Here is an 11,934-nt window from a genome sequence, read left to right on the forward strand (position 1 = left end):
ATATATGTTTCACAAGGAAAAGGTGAGACAATTCCCTAAAAACCGGTTTTTTAAGGAGCCGTTAGAAAGTTCCTCGGGAAAATCTAAGGGTAATTCCGTTAATATACTTCACATTTTCCAATAAAAAGCAAGAAAATACGGGTAGTTGGATCTATTTTTAAATTAAATTTATATAAAAAATATTTTATTAAAAATTTTAATATATTGATATTAAAAATTAAAAAAAAATATTTTAATTTATTTTTATTCATTAAAAATAAATAAATAGTTTTAGAAAAACTTAAAAATGTCCCCAACTATGGATTTTATTGGGATTAAGATCCTATTTATTTTTGTATTTTAAAAATATTTTTGAAAAAAATTGATTTTTTTTATTTTTTATTTTAAATTAATATTTTTTATTTTTTTAAAATCATTTTGATGCGCTGGTATTAAAAATAATTTTTAAAAAATAAAAAATATATTATTTTAATATATTTCTAAGTAAAAAGTATTTTTAAAAACAATTATAACTAACATTTTAAAAGAACACTCTAAAAAAAATGAAAAATATTTTTATCTGAATGCTTAAAAATTCAAGGAATTCCATTTTAGTTTTTCATTCCATCTTTCCACAAATTTTTAATAGAAAACTACTTTTCCTAAAAAAAAAAAAAAGTCATTTCTTTGTAAAGTAAAATTTGGATGAAAATAAAAATGGATGGAGAGACTCAATTGAAAATTTTTGAAACATTGAAACTGCAATTAAAACCAAAGTTTATTTGTGGACTTATCAAGAATATCTAGTAGGTTTTTTTTCTTGTGTAAACCTATAAATAAATAAAATAAAATAGTAAATGATACTACCATCAAGCTTTATTCTTAATTAAATCTTTAAATATTAAAAAATCCCAAAGTAAATATTCTATCCAAACTCTTCACTTTTTTTTAATAAAAAAAATTAAAAATTTTAAATTAAATGTAATTGATATAATTGTTTTTTAAAAAAAAATACAAAATTTGGATGGAATTCGTTCCTGAAAATTTGTGAATTCAATTGAAATAAAATTAGTTTTTGAGGACTAATCTATACCACCTATAGCCTTGGTTTTCTTTTTACCACCACTAGTACTACTCTTAAGCACACAAAACGAGGCTTGCCTTCTCTTCTTCCCTGTATCAGCTTTTGCAGATTCCTCGCTCTCTGTATTTGCTTTTTGTGCATTTTTCATCATTTCAGTTTGTTTCTCTCTCTCATTCTTACTGTACAAAATCTACCCTTTTTGAAGTTCTGTGACTGATACGCTTCAGGGCCTTACTTGCATTCATTGCTTTCAATAATAATCTTTCAGGTTTCTGTTAATGGCTTGATTTTTATGACTTCCCAACTACTCCTCTTTCCTATAAAACAACTACTCGTCTCTGGTATTACCCTGTTTTGTTTTCTTCCTTAAGAAAAGTAAGTTGAAATTTTTCTTCTTCATTTTCGTTTTTCATTGCCCGGGTCTTGTCTCCAATCTTGTAATTAAAGCTTTATTCAAGCGGGTTTTTCGTTTCTTGGAGTAAAACCCTTTTGTGTTCTTGTGGCTTGGAAAAGTTTTTTTCTGTTTTTGCTCTATTTCTTGACCAAGGCTGTGTGGTTTTAAGGTGAAAGGTTAGCTTTTTCATGTTCCCTCTGTGTCTTTCGCTTCCTTAGATTCTTGGGTCTTTCCAAGTGTGGTTCTTAGATACCGTGTTGCATTTCTAGTGCAAAGTTTGGTTTATGTGGAAGCCATTGCCTCATTTGAAGAGATTCTGTTGACAGGCTTGAGAAATGGAGTTAATTTTATGAACTGGGTTTTAATATTTTGGCTCAAAAATGGGTTCTGCCGGCTCCAAAGTAGACAAAACTGAACCTTTGGCTCTGTGCAAGGAACGGAGGAAGTTCATAAAGCTAGCGATTGATTCAAGGTACAATCTTGCAGCAGCTCATGTTTCTTACATAAACTCTCTTAAAAACATTGGTGTAGCTCTCCGACGATTCGCTGAAGCAGAGGTTTTGATAGAGTCTTCTCTGTCAACAACCTCAGCTACTGAGCTTGACAAGTCTCCATCACATTCCTCGTACCTCTCTCCCTCTCCCTCTCACAATGCAGAGGTCTCAGATTCACCATTGCACTTTGAGAGTCCTATTTCACCACCAGTGATGAACATGAGTTATATGAGAGCTGGTGGAGGTGGTAATGCAGTGACTGTTAAGTTTAATTTGAATAATAGTGGTGGTTTTGTAGAGGATGAGACATTGGGCTTCTCTATGCCAATGCCGCCGCCGCCGCCTCCTCCTTTTGAGTTAGCTGGTTCATGGGATTTTTTTGATCCAAGTGATAATGGTGAGAGTTTTAGATTTGTTAGGCATAGTGAGTTGGATATTGATTTTGATAATATGAGTGAGTGGAGTGAGTTTAGGGGTGAAAGGGTTGGTGTTGAACAAAGTGTGGTAGATGCAAAAGGAAAATGGACAAAAGCTGGTTTAGATGGAAAGAGTCAAGTACATGAAGAAACTCTGACGCCTGGTGTGGAGCAAAAAGGGGTTGAAAGTTCTGGTAATTCATTAACTCAAAATGGCAGTTATAATTCTAGAGTGAAAGGCACTGCCCCCTCGTTTAAATTGAGAGGAGTTGAAGGTTCTAGTAGACAAGCGTTTGTTGGTCAAGTGAGGCATGTAGAAGAGGGGCAAAATGCTAGTGTTTCCACTCTTGAACAATCAGGTTCAAAGAGAGAGAAAGCAGTAGCAGTGAACAATTTGTCTACAGAAAGAGAGGATCCATCGGAGTTCATTACGCATAGAGCTAAGGATTTTCTTGCAAGCGTAAAGGATATAGAGCATCGCTTCTTTAGAGCATCTGAATCTGGGAAGGAGGTCTCCAGAATGCTTGAGGCAAACAATATCAGGGTTGGATATTCTGAGGCAAAAGGTTTACTTCTGACTTTACATGGCTGAGTTACAGTTGGCATGTTTGTTTGTCCACAGCAATTCCAGTGCCATGGATGCTTGTTGGTGCTTTTTTTTTTTTTTTTTTCCAGTTATTGAACATTTCTGCAATCGTTGTGTAACAAGTCCAATTCTCATAGGAGGGTCATCTGCCTCAGCAATTTTGGTGGCTGTAAAATTTGTTTGTTGTCGAGGAAAGACTGCACTTGTTTCTCATGGTAAGATTAGCTTCTGTTCTGTGAGTCAATGTTTAGGAGTTTTTCGTTTTTGTGGGACAATTCAATCTTTAGGTCTAATATTGAGGAAGAATTCACGAATTGTCTAGTAGAACCTGTGGTGATTTTGATGACATAAACAACTCTCTTAATTTGTTTCTCATATTTATTCCCATTATGTTGAATCTCCGATGCTTTTGTAGAACCTGTAGAACATATGACTAAGATCATTACATGGAAACGGACAACATCTTCAAGGTCATCTTCATCAAGAAATCCTCTTGTCACGGCAACAAAAGATGATGCCTCAGATAGTGGTAGTGATTTTGTTGAAGAGTTCTGCATGATTGCAGGGAGTCATTCCTCCACCCTTGACAGACTGTATGCATGGGAAAGAAAACTCTATGATGAAATAAAGGTACTTTTTTAAGCCTTTCTTCTTGCATACAATTTCTTTCTTCTTGATCGTCTTGACTTTGTTTGTAGTTTATCATACATGAAAATGTGTTTTGACAATGTTCAGGGCATATCAATTTAAGGTGTTCATATCATATCAAATTTTTATGGGCATGTTTCCATAATTAGATGCTGATTACCTCATAGAATCTTTATTGTGTGACGTAGAAAATCATTTGAATGCATATGACAATTTTCGTAAATATATGTTCATAGAGTAGTATATCTAAAGGAAAATTGTGTTACTCTATCGATAGTAAATAGGTAGAGAAGAATGGATTGAATATGACAGACAGATGCTTCAAAGATCACTACAAGTTACTCAATCTTCTTTTTTCATAGGAAAATGTCTTTTGTAATTTTCCTCTCCACCCCTGCACCTCTTCTCCCTCCGATGGCTTTGTCTCGCCCTCCCACCTCCAGGGGCGGAACTAGAATTATTTATTAGAAGGGGCCAAATTTAATATAACAAAATATATATTTGTTTTAATTTATTATATATTAGTTGTAAAACAAAACCTGTATAATTTAGTTTTATTCAGATAACTTACTATAAATATATAATGACTTTATTATAATATAAAAGGTTTGGAGTAATACTAAATTGAGTCAAAACAATGAAGTTAATTTCATCTTCATAATATATCCATTACTTTAATGTTGTTGGTCTTTATATATATTAAATAACTTACATGTTTATTTTAATTGTGCTCGTTGTTCTTTCATAAAATAGAAATCATTGATTATCATATCAATTATGAATCTTTCAGCAATTTTTTTTATATATAGACAATCAAATAATTTACAAGAAAATCATTTTTCATCCGATTGCGAAGTCTTATTTTAACAATCTTTATCTCTGAAAAAATTCGTTCAATAGTTGTTGTCAAAACAGGAAAAATCAAAATAAATCAAATCAACTTGTCAACTAGCAGATAAATTATTGATTTTTCTGTTTCAACCAATCTTTGACATAAATCAGTAATCAATGACATGTTTTTTAACTTTGAATGATTGGGTACATGATTGGATGACATGTTCTAAAATCAAAACATATATCGTGAGAAAAAATTGGTTATTTTGGTGGCTTTGCTTAAAACAAAACATATAAAAAAATCTAAGCATAATCAAAACAAAACAATAAAATATATCTAATTAATTAAAAAAATCACCATAACAAGAATTTAAAAACACAATTGGTAGAACTAGCAGATTTGAGGAAAAAAAAGACAAAAATGGTAGAATTATATATATAAAAAAAACTCATCAAATTATTAACAAACATCTCAAAATAAAACAAAAATAGATTTTAAATTTAAGTTACCTTGTTTTATTTGATAAAAGATAAATTAATCGGTGGCTCTACTTCAATCTTTTTATAGAAAAATTTTGTTCATAATTTGTGTTTTTATTGGCTGCAATATTTATATTAGGGCTACATAAGGTAATGACCTTATATTTTTTTCTATTCACTTCGGTCAAGAGTAAATAAAAAATTAAAAGTGAAGTTACATTTAATTATTGTTAATAAGGTCATCTTTTTAAAATAAAAAATTCTATCAATCAAATTTTGTCATGTCATTTTTATTTTTTTTAACATAAAAATAAAATAAATTTATTATAAATGACTTGGAAAATAATTTGTGAGTGTCTGGTTAATGAAAGGAACCATACACGGAACGCAACCACCCGGAAGACAGAACAAATGCAAAGATAAAATTTAAAAAGCAATCCTGTTTGGCAAGGGAAAATTAACACTTCCAGCTCACACTTAATTTAATTACCTAACGAAAAGTTTTAAAATGTCTTGGGGGGGCCCGGGCCCCTGCTTGCCCCCCCTTGCCTCCGCCTCTGCCCACCTCCACCTTTTTCCTTGGTCTAACCCCTGCTTTTGTCCCTAGGAAGTAGGACCTACAGTTTCCCCCTCCTGAATACTATAAATGTTTCCAGTTCTTCTTGTTGTTTTCAAAATAAACTCATCCATTACACTTGGGCTCCTCCACCTTGAAGGGCTATTTGAATGGTGTTTTGACTGTGATAAGTTGTTGCAGTTTTAGGTTGATATATGTATGGCTGTTGTGCATGTCTGAGAGGTCTTGATCTAGGTAGCTTATTGTTAGGATTCTCAGATGTGGGCTTTTGATGGGAGCAATTTCTGTCTGCCCTCGAACGTTCTATGAGGTGGATTTTGAATGGTATAGGAGATGAAGCTGGTGAAGGAAGCTGGCATAAGGCCAAAGGGGTCACGTTTGTGGGTTTAGTGGTTCTCTATGTAGAGCCTGGTTTACCATCAATTTTCTGGTTCTGTCTAGCTCCTTTTTCCTCTTTTGGATTATGGCCAAATCACCATTGCAGTCTAAAAAGATGTGGCTTAACCTCTGGCCCTCCTCCATTGATCATTGATCCCAGAGACTTCTTACTAGGCTGGGCAAGGTGTGGGTTGGGCTTTATAGTCTATTTTGTGGCAATTGGAGACCTTAGTCTAAACTAGCCTTTTGGCCTGCGCAACGCCACGGACTGGTTATTTTTTTCAACATAAAATAATGTTATGATGTTAGGAAGTCAAAAATTTGATGTTTAATGGCTGAAACACTTTTAAAATATTGAAATGGTGATATATTCGACGATATATTTTTTTTGAAAAAAAATATTGAGACAGCAGGCATATTGGATCGACCTGAGCTAACAATGGTGAACTTGTGAAACCCACGATATGAGGTGTGAGATTGTGATAAAACTATAGAGCCCATATCAAAATAAATTAAAAAGCCTAATTATAATGAAACAAATATCGAAAGCTGAAAATAGAAAAAAATTAAATTTAACTTATATCAGTGGCTAGTGCAACGCCATGAGCCATGCCAAAATTTTCGGACATAAAAAGAACAAAGTTAAGGTGATGCTGAGATTTCTAAAGAAGTAAAAGAAATTCGAGACTTCGGTCATTGAGTAGACTGAGTTTAATAAGTTTAATTAATTTAATAACATAAAATAAGCATCTTTATGTCTGAACCAATCAAACCTAGGTGAATCTTCTAAATTTGGGTTAATATTTCAAAATCATAATCCTTAAATCAAAAGGTTCAATCTCCAATCAATTTAATGTTGAAGGGTAAATTTGAGAAGAAAAAAATCAATCTAAAAAACTTGTCAGAGCAAATAACAATAAAAAAAATAAGGATAAAACCCAATGGAAAAATAATGGAGGATAAAATCGGAAAAAAAATATTAATTTTATAAACCATCCTAAATAAAAAAAATTAGCAATCAAAAGAATGAGCGTTAAATTTGAGAGATGAAAAAAGTGAAGGTGGATTAAATTGAAAAGAATTTTTAATTTGAAATAATTTTTCAAATAAAAAAATTGCAATTAGAAGAATACGGACTAAATCTGAAGGAAAAAAGAAAATTAAGGGCTGCTATGAATTTTGTAAGGAGGAGCTACACGCAAATTGAGTTGAAAAGAGAAATGAAGGGAAAAAAAGAAAATACAACCAGTGTCGCACCACTCGTGAAGGAAGAGGATGTCGAGACAAATCAAATGATGTTACATAATAACAATTTTTACCACTAAAGTCAATTGCACTCGCTGCCCGAAGGTGGTATAGTCGCATGCAACACGTGTCGATAGCTTTTTTTGTTTTATTCTATTATTTAAATTACAATATTGCCCCTAGGATCAAATAAATATTACAAAAAAATACCTGAACCCATGCACTGAGAATTTTGTTTCCAAGGGTAATTGGGTCATTACACCAAAAGTGTCCCTAGACTATAGTTAAGTTTTTTTTTTTTTTTTTTTTTGCTTTTTAAGGGTGTTCAAGTAATTTTATTGTACAAAAGAATTGTGAAATGACAAGATACATCCTAACAATTTTAGAAGAATGACAAATGAACCACGTAAAAAGATCATTTTACATCACGGCCAGTTACACTATTTTTTTTTAAGGGCAAAGACATAATTTAACTGTTCCAATCCACATTGAATCACGCCTTTGCTATTGCCACGCCGTTTAGGTTTTTGGTTAATTGGTTAATGGGCTTGGGGTGAGCAAGCCTCATTGCATCTTGCCCGTGGGCCTTTGTATCAGTCTATGAACTACTTTTATTCATCTGGTTGGAAAGGAGTGTGGTCTGCAGCTTATAAAAAAAAAAAAAAAAAAGGAGTGTGGTCTGCATGATGAAAAAAAGTGGATGCAAATGACTAATCCGCTTACCAGTTGGTTGTGCCCAGGTAGTTTGGATTTAATCTCCCACTCTTTTAACATCTTCACATTGGAATAGCTCTGAACTGTTATTAGTTTAACAACACTCTACAATGTTGATAGGTGAGACTGTTGATACGTACTATAAATGTAATTGCATTGTCTCTGGGGATGACGTCAAGCTAGGCAGTTAAGGGGAGGCTTAGTATACTGTTAAGGCAATTAAAATAGATGATTATTTGATAGGAGCCTCTTGGGGACTTGGACAATCATTTCTGTGGCAGTTAGGATCTTCCATTGTTTCCTTCAAATCATCACTATATATGTGTATGTGGTATCATTTAACAACCCATGCACACCTTGGAGTTGTAATAGCAAGTTATTATCTGAACTCTAGTTCTCTATAACTTACAACATGTGAATCCTTCGGGGTCGCATTCTTATATGTGTCTGAGCTACTGTTCAGATGTCTTGAAGGAATTTGGTGCTCTCCCACCAGAGAATGCTGTTTTTCGAAAGGTGACCTCCCTGATAGACCAAGCCTTGTGCACAATTCTAAGCATTATTGTTTGAGAATTATGTTTGTGCATGCTTAAGTGTGCATAAATTAAGGCCCCCCCCAAAAAAAAAAAAAAAAAATTGGGGTTTGCCATAGTATACACCCGACCTAACCCTTTTTCAAATGTCACAAATATAATCTGAAATCTGTCAGCCAATTGTTATTACAGAGCAGTTTAGATGAGGCCAAGAAGAATGGCTAACTTGGCACTAATTTCTTTCAATTATGAGAGAGATAGACACAAGAGTGTCTGTATCCACTGTGGCTGCATCTGTCTTGAAGATTGGGTTGACTTAGAGGATCCACACTCATGCTAGCCAAACCCAATCCTAAGCTATAATAGCTAGTGAAAGTGAAAAAAAGCAAAGCATCATTGCTCTCTACTTGGCTAGTTATTCTAGCAAAATGAAGAGGGAAAGGGTTTACTATGGAAGCTTTGGTGCTCGTTGGGTGTTGGTTTTGGTGTCAGCCTGGAGGCAAAAAATCACTCCTAGTTTATCAATTTGTTAATTTTTTTACCTGAAATTGAGAGAATTTGTTTGGTTCTAATTGAAATAGCTAGAACTTGTAAAATGGTTAGCCTAGGGTAGGAAGAGCAATTTGGGTCGAATTAGCATCATTTACTGTGTCGATCAACTAGATTAGATAGTTAAAAAACTAGGATTTTTTGATAGGGTAGGAAGAACAATCTGGGCTGTATCATTTCAATGTAATCCACCTGAAAATTGGTAGGTGATTAACTTCATTTGATTTTTGTACCAGTTGCTTCCAAAAAGATTTGTAATAAAGTACAGGAAAGATCTCTGAGATACGGTAGTGTTCATGATAAGTTAGTCAAACTAGGTGTTCTGGTTTTTTTTTTTTTTTTTTTGTGATTCAAGTACTGGGTCTCTTCTGTTATTATCAATTCCTCTTTCTTAAGTTCACCAACCATTGTTAAAGGTGTAATCTTTTGGTATAGTTGTTGAAGTTGGATGGTTATTGGGTCCCTTTTGTTTAATGTTCGAGATTGTTAACAAAACTTGTTGAAGTCTAATTTTGATCAGCTTATTGAGTTTGCAACTAAAAAGAAGACTGTAGCAAATGAAGCATGGGCAATGTCACAGCTTCTTATTGAGGCAGTTGGCTCCTACAACTTATGATTTTCAGAATCTCTGCATTCTTTTTGTTATGCTCAAGAATTTGCAGCTTTGTGTAAATGTACTGCTCTCTAAAACCGCATTAGAAGTGACGTTAGTGTTTACCATTTTTTCTTTTCTCAATTCAAATGAAACCAACCTTGGATTAACCAATTACGCCAAAAATACTGACAAGTGACGATGCTAGTCATTGAGGTATCCTTGCTGTTTAATCATTTAAAGGCATGTTGAACTGTTCAACGACTCTTTTATTTTAGACGGTGTTATGAGTCTAATGACTTTGCTTCTGTTAGTTTAATTTTCCTGATTTATCAGTTGTCCATATATTTTCTTTGTCTACTAAAAATGAATGTTTCATCCTAAAAAGGGAAGGATATAGGTTTTATGGAAGGATTTTATTCCAAGTGCATATTTTACAAACACATTCTCAATATTTTCATTGTCAACTCTGTGATATTGCTGGGAACTATCTTTGCCGTGTGACTTTTGTCTACGGGTCATATAATGCTACTGTTCATAACAAGTAGCTGGAAAGTTTGTGATGTTACTGGGAACTATCTTTGCTGTGTGACTTTTATCTATGGGTCGTATAATTCTACTGCTCATAACAAGTAGTTAGAAAGTTTGAGTTAGTGTAGCTAGATTTAGAGAGCATGAATGTAATGATTTTTTTTTTTTATCTAGCTAGCTAAAATGATATTTTAAACTATTTTAGTTGAAATTTAGCTAAAATTTAAAGAGCACGAGTGTGGACGCTCTTAGCTATCCTTGATAGTTTCTTAGTTATTAAGGCTGTTCCAAGTTTACTGCTGCCTCTTTTATGTAAATCTCACTGACAATTCTGTCTCTATAGGCCAGTGAATCTATCAGGAGAGAGTATGATCGGAGGTGTGACCAGCTTAGACACCAGTTTGCCAAAGATCAAAGTGCTAATGTGATTGATAAAACCCGTGCAGTTGTAAAGGATTTACATTCACGCATAAGAGTGGCAATTCACTCTGTAGATTCAATATCAAAGCGGATTGAGAAAATGAGAGATGAAGAGTTGCAGCCGCAACTTCTAGAATTAATTCAAGGGTAAGTATGCATTTAATTTTTTAGAGCCTTTTTTTTTTTTTGCTTTAAATTATTTTTGTGTTTTTAGATTGTTTTAAAGTGTTGATGTCAAAAATAATTTTTTAAAAATAAATAAAAATATATTATTTTGATGTATTTTTAGCAAAAATTATTTTGAAAAGCAATCACTATCACACTCTTAAATACCTCCCAATATAGTTAAGCATGGAGCTTTACTGTAGCCGCATCTCTTGTTATCTTAAGATGTGTAACTCTTGAGATTCATTATGAACTAAATGTGTTGATTAATCTCTATTCTCGTTAATATATTAATGACCAGTGAGCCTATGCAGGTTGATCAGGATGTGGAAGACCATGCTTGAATGCCACCATGCTCAGTACATCACAATCTCATTAGCATACCATTCAAGGAGTATAACAGGAACTCCACAAGGAAACACCCGTAGGCAGATTATGGGTCAGCTCCAGGAGGAGGTTGAATGCTTTGGCTTAGGCTTTGCAAACTGGGTTAACAGCCATGCATCCTATGTGGAAGCTCTAAATGGGTGGCTGCAAAATTGCATCCTGCAACCACAGGAGCGTTCCAAGGGTAGGAGGTCACTCTCCCCTCGCCAACTCTTGGCACCACCTTTATTTGTTCTATGTCGTGATTGGTCAGCTGGGATCAAAGGTTTGCCATCTGAGGAACTTAATAATGCCATCAAAACCCTCTTATCTGATTTGTACCACCTAATGGAGCAACAAGAAGAGCAGTTGCACAAGGAAGAGAAAGTTGTTGATGTAAATAATGGAGAATCAGGGGGGAAAGAGAATGACAGGGATGATGATGTGGCCTCGAACATGTACTGCATACACGCCAGTTTGACAAAGGTTCTTGATAGACTGAACAAATTTTCTGAGGCTTCATTGAAAATGTACGAGGACATCAGACAGAAAACTGAAGCAGCTCGAGTAGCGTACTTGAATTGCAGGCCCCTTAGGTGTTAACTATTATGTAATTAGAACATATAAGCACTTCTAAGTTTGTGGTTGGAAATAGAAACTTGTAAAAATGCAAAGTGGTTTCAAAGCGCTTTTGAGAAGGAATGGAATATTTCTTGTTTTGGAGTAAATTTGCAACTGGAGAAGCGCTTGTTGTTAAGCTCCTAGCAACACTGTTCTGTAGTTGAAGCTGTTGACTGCTTGCAACTTCTTTTTTCTGCTGTTTCTGCCAAGTTCCAAGTTGCCTCACCTTGGTTGAGGGTGCTAAAAGAAAGTGAAGGTTAATCAAGTTCATTGCCTCAACTTGGCGAGGCTTTTTGAATGTTTTTTTTTATTATTATTTTAAATTAAT

General features: G+C 33.9%; 1 protein-coding gene across 2 annotated transcripts; it reads left to right on the forward strand.

Annotated features, from left to right (window-relative positions):
* Positions 1-1,116: 1,116 nt before the first annotated feature.
* Positions 1,117-11,713, forward strand: LOC118043561 (uncharacterized). Of its 2 annotated transcripts, none has more exons than XM_035051579.2 (5): positions 1,117-2,933; positions 3,091-3,168; positions 3,378-3,583; positions 10,378-10,601; positions 10,934-11,713. In XM_035051579.2, the coding sequence occupies exons 1-5, from the start codon at positions 1,838-1,840 to the stop codon at positions 11,586-11,588; spliced, it is 2,259 nt and encodes a 752-aa protein (XP_034907470.1). In that variant the 5' UTR covers positions 1,117-1,837; the 3' UTR covers positions 11,589-11,713. The 2 variants fall into 2 exon arrangements, with proteins under 2 accessions (XP_034907470.1, XP_034907468.1); XM_035051577.2 differs by having other exon boundaries at positions 1,118-2,933; positions 3,369-3,583.
* Positions 11,714-11,934: the final 221 nt, after the last annotated feature.

Source organism: Populus alba, chromosome 7 (assembly GCF_005239225.2).
Source record: "Populus alba chromosome 7, ASM523922v2, whole genome shotgun sequence".
Lineage (NCBI taxonomy): Eukaryota > Viridiplantae > Streptophyta > Magnoliopsida > Malpighiales > Salicaceae > Populus > Populus alba.